This window comes from Myotis yumanensis, unplaced genomic scaffold (genome assembly GCF_028538775.1).
Source record: "Myotis yumanensis isolate MYYU_CA2020_CCGP unplaced genomic scaffold, mMyoYum1.0.hap1 SCAF_2, whole genome shotgun sequence".
Classification (NCBI taxonomy): domain Eukaryota; kingdom Metazoa; phylum Chordata; class Mammalia; order Chiroptera; family Vespertilionidae; genus Myotis; species Myotis yumanensis.
In genome coordinates this window covers 209,227,948-209,242,281 of record NW_027223753.1, presented here as the reverse complement: position 1 = coordinate 209,242,281, position 14,334 = coordinate 209,227,948, and the positions used below count along the sequence as shown (strand labels likewise).

Sequence of the window (14,334 nt, the reverse complement as noted above, 5' to 3'; positions counted from 1 at the left end):
GGTGAAGCCTTAACGGGAAATAAGAGATACCCTTTGTGTCCTGATGTCAGGGTGTGGGCAGGGCTGGTATCTCCTCAGGCCTCTTTCTTTGGCATGAAGATGCTGTCTTCTCCCTGCTGCCTCACGTGATTGCCCCTCGGTGTCTGTGTCCTGATCGCATCTTGTAAGGACAGCAGTCTGATTGGATGAAGTCCCACACAGTGACCTTATTTTATCTTAGCTACCTTTTTAAGGACCATATCGATAATAATAAAAGCGTAATATGCTAATTTGACCAGATGTCCGGATGAAGCCGGGGCTGCCAGGGAAGCCCAGGTCCTGGGTGCCAGCGGGAAGCCGGTGCCGGCAGCCAGGGGAAGGAAGGCCTACTCTAGCACTAATTTCATGCACTAGGCCTCTAGTATTTAAATAAAGTCCTGTTTCCATGTATGGGGGTTAGAGCTTCAACACAGATGTCTGAAGGGCACAGGTCAGCCCCTTGGCTCTTGCGTAGCCATTATCAGCAGGGTTTTGCGTTTGATTGGTTAGTACGGCTAGTGGGCAAGTGGCGAGGTCCTGCACGAGTGTCAGGCAGAGCCTCAGCCGAGCCACAGGGAGGCCGAGGGCCTGGGGAGGAAGTGGCCTGAGCAGCCTCCTTTCTTGCTGGTGGCTTTGCGTGCTCTTTGCACCTGTTCTTCGGAGAATGTGGCTGCCGCTCCGAGTTGTGGTGAGCTCTGCTTTTCTTCCTGAGGTTCCTCACGGCTCCATTTCTAAGCCAGATTCACAGCTCAGCCAGCTCAGACTGAGAATGGCAGAGGCTGGTTGCACACAACGCCCTGACCAGGTATCTTCATATTCTGTCACTTTACTTCCCAGAGTGGCTTCCAGGTTCCTCCATAATTCTCCTGTGGCCTGTTTTCCTCCCCAGAGAACCTGTTCCTTCAGACCTTCTGGCAGACCATGAGTCGCGAGTGGACGGGCATAGACAGACTGCGCCTGGATAAGTTCTACATGGTGAGGAAGCAGCGCGCCCCCCTCGGCCGGGTCCCCTGCGGTGCCAGAGTGGCGCGGGGAGCAGGTGTGAGCACCCAGAGAGTTGGGGAGGGAGGGCTGGGGGTGCAGCATGGAGTGGTCTGGCCTTTGAGCCTCCCACCCCAACAGGGCAGAGCTAAAGGCTTCTGGTCAGTGCGGCCACCCTGACCACTGACCATAGCCTGGTGGTCGCTCAGGGAGCCTAGGTCTTGTTCGGGGTGCACATGCCTAGGATTGTGCAGTACTTGACCCATCTCTGAAGGTTGGCAAGTAGGCACAGAATTCACTCCTTGAAACACCGTACAGGCTTTCAGTTCAGAGGAGGAGGGTTACAGTTGCCCTCCTGGAAGGTTGTGGGGAGCCGTGAATGCCGGTGGAGCTGTGGGGCTCGTGCCCTCGGTGGAAGCCCTTGGGAGCCTGGGTGCCAGCACTGAAGTTGGCTTCTTCCAGCCGGGGGCAGCAGTACAGTTGTTGTTTGCAGGATCCCCTTTCCCCTCCTGTGAATTTAGGTTACTGATTTGCCTTTATAAACAGCTCCCCACCCCCATCCTGTGTTGAACTATAGTGTTGTTACTAAGTGGTGTTCACTGGGACTTGGGACAGTCCCCAGATGAGGGGACAGTGTTGCTGTCTCAGAGCGGGTGACCCACTGGGCACACTGTACAGGGCAGTGGCCAAGCCTCACTGAGGACGCGTCCCCTCAGGGCAGCAGTTCATGTGTGATTCTGTCACTCAGCTCAGCTCCGACTGGCTCAGGGTCATGTGGACGCCGCAGGCAGACACTGAAGGGTGGTCCCGGCAGAGAGCTGAGGAGGGAAAGAGGTTGGACACGAAGGCAACGGGCAGAGGAGCAGGGCGGGGCCAGGCTTTGCACTTTTACAAAATACAGGTTTATCAGGCGGGGAGCTCTATGTGATCAGCACATGGGGCCTGAGGTGCAGTCGCTTCGCTAGGATGGATTCGGTTGCTTGTTGAGGCCCATTTCCCAGGTCCCCTTGTGACCATGTCTAGCAGCACAGCCCCCTTTTGATGGCACTGCAGGTAGGGAATGAGGTAGGACAGGCGTCCTGGCTGCTGGGAGTGCTCTGTCCTGTCCTCTCACCTCTGACCACGACTGGACCCTCTGCGGGATGTGGGGTCAATATGCAGAAGGCAGGAAAACTGGGCCAGAAATGCTGTGAGCATTGCACTGGGGAACGGGGGATTGTGAGGCAGGCATTGGGCTCGATTGAAATGCTGAGGTTTTAAGGGGAGAGTTTACTGCATGGAGATCAGAAAGAAAGTAAACCTTTTGCTCTGTTGGGGGGAGATGTTCTCAGTTGCCGGACCCAGTTTTTACAGGGCCTCTGCTGCCTCTGGGCACCTGTGCTTCATTCCCGTCCTTACTCCTGAAGCAGGGCCCAGTCCACCTCCGCTGCTGTTCATGGTGCCTCAGTTGCTCCCCAGGTCTCCTCTATGTGCCTGACTTCCTGGTGCGCTGGGAAAGTTGGGGCATCTCAGCCCTGGGCAGCAACACCTCTCCAGGGTTCTGAGGGCTTGGTGTTCTGTCCACCTACAGCTCTGGGGCCTGCTGTGTGTTTGGGACTCGCAGATGACCACGGGCAGAGGGGCTGTCTGGGGAAGTCTGGGTTGCGCTACCACTAACGGAGCCTCCTTGTGTGCCACAGCTCATGCGGATGGTCCTGAAGGAGTCCTTGGCGGCCCTGAAAATGCGGGGATGGGAGGAAAGGTCAGTACTCACAGCACGTCCTGTGCCTGCTGCTCGAGGGCCGGTCCCGATGCCTGTCCCTGGGGGATTGGGTTCACGGGTTCTCTTTTAATTATTTGTTGTAAAGGAGACGTCAGCCTTCACATTAGAGAGTGACCCGACGGCACTTCCAGTGAAGGTGTTTTAAAAATTATAGTTTGGGTGTGTTGATGTAAATATTTGTTTTCAACCTTGATGGTAAGTTGTGAATTAGAATTGAGTTCTCACATAAAAAATATTGTGTGTTTGTGTTAGCTCTTTTGTCAATGATCATTGTACGGGTTCTGGAAATACTTAATTTGTTCAGACTTCTCCCTTTGCCAGTAGCGCTGTGGTGGGGTAATCTGTGTCCTCTAACCTGCAAGGGGTTTCCATTCCTGCGGGCACGGGCAGAGCTGCTCTGCTGCAGTGGGCGGCCTGGGCTCTGCTGGGGCTCAGCTCTTCCCAGCCCCTCCTGGGACCGGGCAGGGCGGGTCCTGCTGCCTGGCCTGGAGCTGTGCGTCCAGCTGATGGGGAGCTGGTTTCTAACCTCGGGGGTCGGGGGCAGGCAGAGCCACCACACAAAGTGGGTTTCTGAATGTTCACATTAAAATTTTTTTAAATTAATTTAAAATTTGGTTTCTTTAGAATTGTTTTCTAATTTTGAGAGTGATATATGTTCAGTATAAGGAACTCAGAATTTATAAGGCATTAGAAAGCGATTTTAACTCCAACAGACACTTTTTAAGATGCTGCATTGTTTTGTGCACATGGTACGGAAGTGGTATCATTCAAACATGACATTTGCAGACTGCTTTTTATTTTACTGAGGATGCACCAGAAACATCCTGCACGATTTTAGGACAGGGATGGGGAAAGACAGGAGGAAAGGGGCTTAGAAACAATGGATTTTGAATTGATTTATAATTAAAAAGTGTACATTAAAGGAGTTAATTTCAAGTAGGTGGATACTAAAACCAGTCCCCAGATGTTAGAATAGCTACTGAACCAGAGACTTCAGCTTACAGCCCCAGGTATGCTAGGACTTTTTACCTTTGGAAAGCAGTTAGCAAAACCTTGGCCCTGCCCACTTTTTCCCCATGTGAAAGATCACCAGGAGTTGGACTACAGTTAGCTATTTTTTTTGTTTAGCGTCCTTGAGGGTGACTTTATGTTGGGGTAGGAGTCCTTTGGTTTTGAGTGGTGTCATCCCTAAGTCCCCATGGGGACCTTGAGGCCTGGGGTCTCACTCATTTCAGGACCTGGGGCTGTGGGTTCCCCCGGAGTAGCTAGTGACTGAAGCGGAATCCAGTGTTAGAGGGACGGTTGACTTCAGTGAACTTCTTATTGGTTTGTTATTATGGAGGTGGTTTCGTCCTCGCTGTCACTAGTGGTTCAGTGCAGGGATCATGTTGAAGCATTTGGCCTCCCGTTGCCTGGGTGACCGGTGCTGGTGTGACCTCTACCCTTCCCTGTCCTGACACAGTGTCTGGGACCAGTTTGTTTTGGGTAAGTGTTCGTTAGCGTGATCAGCAGCCCTGGGAGGAGGCCTCCTGTACCTGCTCTGGCTTCAACTCCTTTTTCCCACGTTTCCTTCCCCAACTGGTGAAACCCTCCTGTTGCCAAACACCCAGGTCATCCAGGCAGCCCCTTAAAGAATGCCCATTTCCAGCTCAGGTGTAGAGATCTGTGTGTCATCACGTGCCCAGGATTTCAGATGCCTGTAGACCCTGTAGATGGGTCTCCAAGCTCTCTGACCTGGGAGCCCAGGCCTCTGGTCACTGAAACCAACGTGCCAGGGAGCGGTCTGTTGTGACCTTACGGGCCCTGTACTTGGTGAAGCAGCACCTGGGAGCAAGCTCATCCCCGTCTGTGGCCTCCATCTCCTTCCTTGGCATTTGCTGTGTCCTGGTGTGCCTTCCTGAGCAGTTCCCAGCGAGGACAGCCGGGAGGGGTGCGAGACAGCAGGTGGTGCTAGCCTCCTGTCGCCCCACGCCTCTCCCTGCACTCGGGCAGGGAGGGCCTGTGAGTGCTCACACATCTCGCACTTTGTAGCTGAGTTCAGTCAGGTCACACGAATCGGTGATTGACAGGGTCCTTTGTCCTGGAGGACCGCGTGGGGTTGCAGGTTGGCGTGCTGGAGGGCCGGGTGTCTGTGTGACAAAGGGAGAGAACACCATGCCCTGGTGCCTGTCCCGGCTGCTGCTGTATGTGCTCCTTTCTTTCTTCAGACAGATTGAGCAGCTGTTGGAGCTGCTGACGACCGAGATCCTGCTCCCCGATAGCCAGGCCCCCAACGGGGTGAAGAGTCACTTCATCGAGATCTTCCTGGAGGAGCTGGCCAAAGTGGGCGCCAGTGAGGTGAGGGGGCGTGGGGTGGGGGTGGTAGTGGGCTGGACAGGGTGGGCAGCTGAGCTGGGTGTTGGTGAACGAGGGCCTGAGGCAGCTTCCGCTTCACTTCCCCTGCAGCTGACGGCAGACCAGAACCTCAAGTTCATCGAGCCCTTCTGCAGAATTGCTGCCCAGACTAAGGAGTAAGTGGCAGGGGCTCCCTCCTGCCGGCTCTTCTTTTGCACTGAATTCTTCTGGGGGCTGTCTGGGGATTGCTGTTCCCTTTGGGGAAGAGGGTACGCGTTGTGTCCACATGACAAATTCACCAGAGGGGCCGTTGGCCGGCGGTTTGGAGAGATGGTCACAGGAGTCAGCAGGTCTTTTCCTTGCGGGTCCCGCCTGACGCCTGCCTTCCTGCCTGCCTCCCATTCAGCTCCGTGGTTCTACATAACATCAACCGAGGCATCTTTGAAGCGATTGTGGAACAGGCCCCGCTCGCCATTGAAGACCTAATGAATGAAATGGAGGAGGAGGAGGGGGAGATGTCAGAGGATGATGGGCAGGAACAGGGCGTGGCGTCCAAGAAGCCACCTGAAGGTGAGGCTTACAGTGGGTTCACTACAACGTATCTGCCCCCTCTGTGCCACCTGCCCTGGGCCTGTCTGGTCTCCTCGTTTCTGCCTTTACCCCCAAAGTCTGTTATTGGCCTGATGGCCAACGTGTCCTTGAAAAACAAGCACCATGTCACTCACTCCCCTGGCCCTCGCTCCATGTGCGCCATCCTGACTCCCCTGGCCCTCTCTCTCCCACCGGTGTCCACCCTCTGTCACTCCAGGGGCCTCCCCTCACCACCCTGCTTGAAGCGAAGCCTCCCAGGCCTCGCCTGCCTCCCTTGCTGTCTCACTTCCTGGCATAACCCGCTTCTAGTTGCATAAATCACTGTTGATTGTCCCAGCCCATCTTTCCCACTGATGTCGACTCCACCAGGACAGGGAGCTCTGTTGATCATCGATGTAGTAGTCTGTGCCAGGATTTGGTCCTTTTTAAGGCCGAATGGTGTTCCATTGTGTGCATGGACCACATGTTGCTTATCCAGTCATCTGTAGGTAGACACTGATTCCTTCCAGGTTTTATCTGTTGTGTCAACATGGGTGTACAGTGTAGCTTTTTTTTTCTAATGAAGTTGAATGTTTTGTTACTAAACTTTATTTTTGATAGTTTAATTGTAGCCTAGTCTAAAAATCATAGGGTGCTGGGAAAAGATGCACATTGTGTTTATCTGCAAGCATTAGAAAGTTAGGGGTATTTTCTTCCAATAGTATTGCTGTAGTTTATTTTTTCATGGTATTACTAAAAGTTGCTATTAAAAATCTTCTATCTACCATTAACTTAAGACAACTCTGCCAATTGAAGTTGTTTCATGCTTTCCATTTTCACTCCTCAATAGATGTACACATTTCTCATATGCTTCTTCACTCATTAGTTCTCTAGTTCTGAAGGCTTACTCAGTGTCATGTTGATCACCCAACCATCTTCATAACAAGATTTGTTGACAAGTCCTGGATTTTCTGCAAGAGCTTCTTTAATTTCAGTTACTTCTGATGGAGGAGAATAGAGTTCACTAGCAGCTTTCACACTTTCCAAAGCACCACACTCATCTTTTTTATTTTCTTTATTTTTAAAATAAATTATTGATTTGGGCGGGGGGGGGGGGGGGGGGGGAGGGCGGCGGCGAAAGGGAGTGAGAGAAACATGGATTTGTTGTTTCACTTATGTATACATTCATTGATTGATTCTTGTATGTGTCCTGACTGGGGATCAAACCCTCAACCTTATCGGGACGATGCTCTAACCAACTGAGCTCCCCGGCCAGGAACAAACTCATCTTGCTTGTTCAGTTTTGTCCTGACTTCAGGCAGACTGCAGTAAACAACATTTCCCAAAGCTTCCTGTACAAAATGGCTGTTTCCCATTGTGTCCGTACCCTTTTCTGTCGTTATCCATTCACGTTTCTCTGAATTCACCCACCAGTATCAGATTGGGGCGGGCCTACAGTGTATTTCTTTGAGACCCTGCTTTCAGTTATTTTGCGTTTATACCCAAAAGTGGGATCACTGGATCGTATGGTAATTCTACTTTTGATTTTTTGAGAAACCACTGTACTTTTTCCACAGTTGCTGCACCATTTTACATTCCCACCAACAGTGCACACGGATTCACATTTCTCCACATCTTCGCCAACACTTGTCATTTTCTGGGGTTTTTTGATAGCTGTCCTCATGGGTGTGAGGTGTATCGGGTTGTGGTTTGAGTTGCATTTCCCTAATGATTAGTGATGTTGAGCATCCTTTTATGTGCTAGTTGGCCATTTGTATGTCTTTGGAGAAGAGTCTATTCGAGTCCTTTATCTACTCTTCACTGGATTGTTTTTGTTGAATTTTAGGAGTCCTCTATATATTCAGGATACTAGCCCCTTACGAGATGTGTGATTTGGAGATAGCTTCTCCCATTCTGAGTTGTTTTTACTCTATCGATAGTCTCTTTTGATGCACAACATTTAAAAATTTTCATTAAGTCCATTTTGTCTATATTTTCTCTTGTTACCTGTGCCTTTTGTGTAACATCCAAGAACTCAATGCCACACCTAATGCTGTGAAGCTTTTGTCCTGTTTTTTTCTAGGAGCTTTATTAGTTTAGGTTTATATGCAGGTCGTGGGTCATTAGAGCTAATTTTTGTATGTGGTGTTAGGGAAGACCCGGCTTCTCTCTTTCGCTTGTGATGGCCAACTTTCTGGCACCCTTCCCTGAAGAGACTGTCCTTCCCCACTGACGGGTCCTGGCGCCCTTGTGGAAGGTCATTTGACCATAAATTAGGGGTTAACGTCTCCCTCCCCTTGGCTTTCTTGTTAGTCAGCACCCCCCTCTCTGCCTCCTGCACGTTCTCTGGCATCCTGCATCTCACCTGTCCCTCCCTTTCTCTCTCACTCTAAGCACCTGAGTGGCCCTGGCCCAGGCAGACCCAGGAGTCTCCTGACAGGCCTGCCCCTGCCCACCTGTGCCTGCTTGCCGCCTCGCTGTCCTCATCTGCCACACACACCTGCCCTCATGGCCACCTGTGGTCCAGCAGTTTTCTCTGTAGGCAGTGACGTGAAAGCCCCAAATGACTGAAACATCGTCTCCACAGGCCCGCCCTGTGGCTGGACCAGCTGCCCTTCTCCCTTGCGTCCAGAGTCTGGCACCACATGTACATAAGACGACACTCATAATTCCCTCTTAATTTCCCTCCTCAAGGACCGGTCAGGCCTTCACGTCCTCTGGGGCGTCTCCCTTGTTTCCAGGCTGCGGTGGCCCCACTTCCCTCAGCGTGAGGCTGTCTGGGTCCCCCGTCTCGTGCTGTGGGCTCCCACAGCCACACCTTGCACTCTGGGCGCTGACAGACAGGGCTGGCTCCCAGTTGTTTGAGTTGATGCAGCTCTTTCATCCTAGGCTCCTGTGGGGCTCGCCCGGGCCTGGGTGAGGAGCAGGGCGAGGACGATGAGGACAGCATGGGCGCCGTCCTTCAGGTGGGTGGCCTGGGCTCGTGGGCTGAGCTCAGCCTCTCTCCTCGGCTTTATAGCCGACTCTGGGAGCTGGCAGAGCTGGAGGGGGGGAGGCGTCAGGGACGGGGAGGGCAGCCGTTGGCTGAGACTTGGGGAGTCCTACGTCTGCCAGAGCACAAGTCCTTGAAAACGGGGTTGGGGGCCGGGCAACTGGAGACGGGGTTCAGAGGCTTCACCGTACATCAGCTGCCCAGCCCCAGGACTGCCCACCGCCTCCTGGGGCGCTGGGGCCACTGAGGACCTATGATTCCAGGCGCATTGGGAACGTGGAATATTTACAACTTTTCAGTATTGATTACTTGAGAAATTAGTCAGATTTTAGATATCTTGATTTAAATAAAATTTATCAAAATTAATTTTCCTTGTTTTCATGTGGCTACCAGAGGATTTAAATTTGCAGAGAGGTTTCCCTCTTTTGGGGGGGGGCGGGGCACTGTCCTGGAGTGAGCTGTACACAGTCACCTTTGCTGAGGGGACAGCAGGTGTGTCCTGTGGGCCAGGTGCTTCTCTCTACTTGCTCACATTCTGGCGGCACCTGGCAGTGACCGGCTCTTTGTCTCCATGGTGTCTCTTTGTGAATCAGTTTGACTACGAGGCTGTTGCTAACAAGCTGTTTGAAATGGCCAGTCACCAGAGCACCCCTTCTCAGAACAGGAAGCGTCTCTACAAAGTGATCCGAAAGTAAGTGTTTCTGTTCTTCCCACTGCCCTGGGGTTGCCCCTTCCCTCTTGGGCGGCCTCAGCTAGCAGGCAAGGGGGCAGGACTCCGCTTCAGAGTTGAGGTAGCGAGGGGCCTCACCGAGGGCCACCATGCTGCCCGCACAGGAGGCAGGAGGCTGGAGGTTGTGGGGTGCCTTCTCTGTTCCGCCTCCTTCCTCCTCCGGGAGCCACAGCCATGGGGAGTGACTGTCTCTTGTTCTTGCAGGTTGCAGGACCTCGCTGAAGGTGAGCACTGGGCCAAGCACTGAGACCAGCCCTGGGGAGAAGGCATCTGTCCCCTTCTCTCAGGAGAGCGTGGGAGCTCGTAGGTTCACCCTCGCAGCATGAATAGTCTGCAGAGAGGGGTCTGGGGTTCTGCAGCTCATCTTAGGTCAGTGCTGGGCCTGGGGCAGCGTGGGGCCCAGGAACCTGCACTTCTAGTAAGTTCCCAGCATGCTAAGGCTGCTGGTCTGCAGCAGACCTCTCCATGTCCTGGTGTGTGGCTGATGGAACTGGTACGGTTTATTCTGCAGACAGTTTTCTGGAAGGTTTATGATTGGAGATGTAGCATTTTCCCCGCCAACATTTCATTATAAAAATATTTACACACATAGCAAAGTTGAAAGGATTTTATCGTGAAGGCCTGCATATCCACCACCTGGATTCTGTCATCATCATTTCACTGTCCTTGTCCTATCACGAATCTGCCCACTGAGCCCTCCCTCCCTCACCCTTAAATACTCCATGCCCGTTATGAATTAAAGTCCAGTGATTCTTAGGTGAGATTTACATCCAGTGAAAGCATGGAGACTGTGCACCTGTGGGCTTTGACTGGTGCAGAGCCTTTCATCCAGCAGTGGAACATCATTGCCCAGGAGGCTCTCCCGAGCCCCTCCCTGCGTAAGCGTTTTAAAGAAGTAGGCCTGCCAGAGCCGGTTTGGCTCAGTGGATGGAGCGTCGGCCTGCGGACTGAGGGGTCCCAGGTTCGATTCCGGTCAAGGGCATGTACCTGGGTTGCGGGCACATCCCCAGTCAGGAGTGTGCAGGAGGCAGCTGATCGATGTTTCTAACTCTCTATCTCTCTCCTTTCCTCTCTGTTAAAAATCAATAAAATATATTAAAAAAAAAAAAATAAAGAAGTAGGCCTGGCATCCTATGTGCTCCAAGAATGGGTTCTTTCCCATGGTGCCGACTAGGATTTTGGGCCGGCTGAGCTGTGGTGGGCGTGGAGCAGGGCCACCTGGCACAAGCTTGGGGAGGGGCTGATTGCTGGGTCATATGGAGCAGACTGAACAGGCCTGCCCTCAGCCCCTGACCTCTGTCTGCCTTGATCCTCAGGTCTCTTTCCTGAAGAGGACGTCCCAGAAGAAGCCTACAGGGGACTGCAAGAAGGAAGAAAGGGGAGGAAGGCCAAGAAGCGTTTGCCCAAATCCCAGCTGCAGAACGAGACAGGTAGGACTAGTGCCCGCGGACGGTGAAGGTGCCTACCCACGTGTTGTAATGGGAACAACACACCTGCCATGACTCCTAGGTGTGGCCTCCAGGTGTGACGCCTCCTGCCTGCCCTGGCTGCCCCAGCACCATGAGTGCCCTGGACCAGATGCCCTGCAGCAGCAGGCTGCCCGGTGCAGCCAGGACTCGGCTTGTCTGGCTTCCGGGCCACTTGCCACCTTCCCCGCTCTCCTTGTCTGCAGTTTCAGTCTGTGCTGCTGCTTCCTGATCCTTCTTCATCTTTGATCTGTGTGCATGTGGGTTCTGACCCATCCACTCCTCATCCTCAGTGTCCGCCCGAGACCAGTTTGCCTCACCGCTCTCCTTGATTCTAGAGGCTTTCCTTCCCCTGCCTCCCCCCTCCTCCTCAGCTGTCACACAATTGTGGTGAGAATGCAACAGCCTCACTAAGGACGACTCTGCTACTGTCACCCAGGCCCTGCACCCACTGCAGACCACCAGGCATGGGGCTTCCTGCTGCAGTGAAATGGGCTGTGCCCTTTGCAGTGTCCCTCGATTCACCACTGCTCTGGCCAGGGCCCCGCCATTCATATGTTTCACATCTGGGCCTTGTGGCAGGCACAGGGCCCACTCGAGCACCTACTCCAGTGGCCCCCAAATGCCATCTCATGGCTCTGGTGCACCAGGTTGAGTCCCTGCTCCCGGCCCTGCTTCTGAGCCTGTCCCTTCTGACCAGCGTCACCTCCAGCCCCTGTGCACTGAGCCTGGGCCTGCCCACCCCTCTGTCATGTCTTTGCCTTGATCCTGTGCTCACTGCTCTTTCTGAGGCTGCCTCTCTGGTATCAGGAGCCAGCATGTCCGCACTTGTGCCAGGCCCCGGCTGCTGGTGCGTGTCTGCTCCTGAGGCTGTTGGTGCTTCTGTGCCAGGTGCTCTCGTGTCCTCTGCTGCCCTGCGATGGCACCTTCGGTCAGCATTCAAGTGAAGTAGCCCAGGTCTTCATGCACCTCATTATGTGGCCTTGCTGTTTCAGGGAGAAATGAACAGGAGGACCCACGTGGAGACCTGAGTTCCAGATTAGAGAGAAAGAGGCGGCGTCAGGGTCCAGAGGCTGACCCCACTGCGCCCTAGGAACAGCCCAGGGGCCGTGGTGGGAGAGGTGTGCGCAAGAGGCGGCGGCAGCCTCAGGCAGGGGCCAGAGCAAAGGTGCCTGGGTGCCAGGAGCCAGACATGAAAAAGAAGTGGACACGGAAGAGCAAGAAATGACGTGGCCAGGCCCAGCCCTGGCAGGACAGCACTGTCTCTGCCACTCTCCCAGTCTGCGCTGTGTTGAATGAGCGAACAGGACAGGTGGGCCATGCTCCCAAGACTCGGGTCATGGTCCAAAGGTCAGCACTAGCTGATGTTGGCTCTCACTCAGCCATGCCCCAGAGAGCGCTGCTGCTGTGCTGACCCCGGTCAGGCAGGACCCGCAAACAACCCTCCCTGGCAGGGCAGGGGACTAGCCATGCAGCAGGCGGCTGTAAATAAAATGCTGCACATTCTTAGAAATGGGAGTCCTGCCCTGTGTGCTCACGCTGGAAGGTTTCTGGTGGGGTGAAATGACAGGTGCCGGCTCTTGAATAGTGTTTATATTTTACTAGAGGCCCGGTGCACAGATTCGTGAACCGGTGGGGTCCCTCGGCGTAGCCTGTGGTGGATCGGGGGATCGACCGAAACCGGCAGTCCAATGCTGCCTGCCACTCCTGCCTGCGCTCCTGCTCATCTTGGCCCCACTATGCCTGCCACCACCATTGCTCTGTAGGCTTGCTGCTGCTCTGCTGAGGTCTCCGGGCTGCAGCAGCCAGCCGTGAGCCCTGTGTCTGGCATCCATTGGTCAGCTGAGTGGCGCTCCCACGGTGGGAGTGCACTGACCACCAGGGGGCAGCTCCTGCATTGAGCGTCTGTCCCCTGGTAGTGTGCATCACAGCGACCCGACCGGTCATTCGGTTGTTTGGTCTCTTAGGCTTTTATATATATAGATACCCATTTTTGTGGGTAAGACGATTTATACATTTCTCAAAATCTGCAAGAGGGTGCCAAGTGCTGGCAGTGGGTTTCTGGACACGCTGTTACTCTCCATGTTATAGACTTGTGTTTGATGCTTGGGGTTGATGTGCCTGAGGCAGGAAGAGCAGTTCCTCTGCCCACCTTCGTCTCTGTGACTTGGAGGTAGAACCTGATCTGGCAGCCAGTGGGCAGACCTGCCTGTTCTTCCTTCCTTCCTTCCTTCCTTCCTTCCTTCCTTCCTTCCTTCCTCCCTCCCTCCCTCCCTCCCTCCCTCCCTCCCTTTCCTTCTTTCCTTCCTTCCTTTCCTTCTTTCCTTCATTCTTTTTTATTTTTTTTATTTTTATTGATTTGAGAGAGGGGAAGGTAGAGGGAGAGAGAAACATCGATGAGAAAGAACCATCAATCACCTGCCTCCTGCACACCCCCTACTGGGGATTGAGTCCACAACCCAGGCATGTGCCCTGACCCAGAATCTAGCTGATAACCTCTGGGTGTGTGGGACAACACTCAACCAACAGACACATTGGCCAGAGCCGTTCCTTATACTTCCCTTCAGCGCCTTCAGATTGTCCCAGAGGGCCATCCAGAAGGGTCTGAGTGGCTGTATGTTTGCTGGACCCTGACCAGAGTACCGTGAGGGGAACCTACTGGGATGGTTTGTGCTTTGACCAGCCCTGGCTCCTGAATACCAATTAGAGGGGAAATAAGGATGTGAAATAGTGCTGCGTGGCTCCCGGTGGCCTCCGGGCAGTGCTACAGCCATCGCCGCAGACTGTCAGGTGGGCACTATCCTGGGTTTACTCATCCTGCGTTCCACCGGCATCCAGGCCAATGGGCCACTGCTGGGCCAAGGCGTGTGGGTGAGCCCAGCAAGAGGACCGCCTTGGGGAAGTGCTGGGGTCCAGCCCCAGCGGTCCAGGGGTTCCCAAAGGTGTGGACGGAGTCGGCGAAGGATGTTTTACACAGAGACAGCGTTCAGAACTCTCTAGCTTTCCTCAGTCTCCGTGGATCTTCCCTGTGCCTGGCTAAGGCCACAGAGAGAGATCCCAAGGCAAGCTGAGCCTTTATTTTATAGTGAGAGGTAAACAAGGTAGTGGTTTCCATAGTCACACAGTAAGTTACACTGTTGTAAGTTTCACTTGTTTACACTGCTCTTGTTTCACTTGTTTTTGTTCTTGTTGCACTTCCCTCAGCCCATTAGCTTCCCGAGTAAGATCTAGGGAGCTTTATACAAGGTCAAGCCTAATTATGCTAAGAGGACTGTGCTCTCTAAGCTGGGAATTGTTTATGACTTTGCCCACAGGTCAGTCCGAGCTTAACCCTATATCAGTTCCCCACAGGGAAGACCCACTGAGGCTTGAACTGAACCCCAATTTCCAAAGCCCTGCTGCATGAGCACATCGTCCACCCAAGGGGAGCCAGGGCCATGTGCATCCCCTTCCATTCTAGCTGCTGGGCAGCTGAGGCTGG

The 14,334-nt window shown here is 53.5% G+C and overlaps 1 protein-coding gene across 1 annotated transcript in view; it reads left to right on the top strand.

Moving 5' to 3' along the window:
• RRP1 (ribosomal RNA processing 1) overlaps positions 1-12,392 on the top strand; it is a 31,362-nt gene extending 18,970 nt beyond the window's left edge. The window contains exons 6-15 of the mRNA XM_070407105.1: positions 908-993; positions 2,679-2,740; positions 4,969-5,098; positions 5,207-5,271; positions 5,502-5,665; positions 8,555-8,631; positions 9,251-9,348; positions 9,592-9,611; positions 10,704-10,817; positions 11,849-12,392. Coding sequence (XP_070263206.1) covers positions 908-993; positions 2,679-2,740; positions 4,969-5,098; positions 5,207-5,271; positions 5,502-5,665; positions 8,555-8,631; positions 9,251-9,348; positions 9,592-9,611; positions 10,704-10,817; positions 11,849-11,946 — 914 coding nt within the window. The 3' untranslated portion in view covers positions 11,947-12,392. The remainder of the gene's footprint in view (positions 1-907; positions 994-2,678; positions 2,741-4,968; positions 5,099-5,206; positions 5,272-5,501; positions 5,666-8,554; positions 8,632-9,250; positions 9,349-9,591; positions 9,612-10,703; positions 10,818-11,848) is intronic.
• The last annotated feature ends 1,942 nt before the right edge of the window (positions 12,393-14,334 follow it).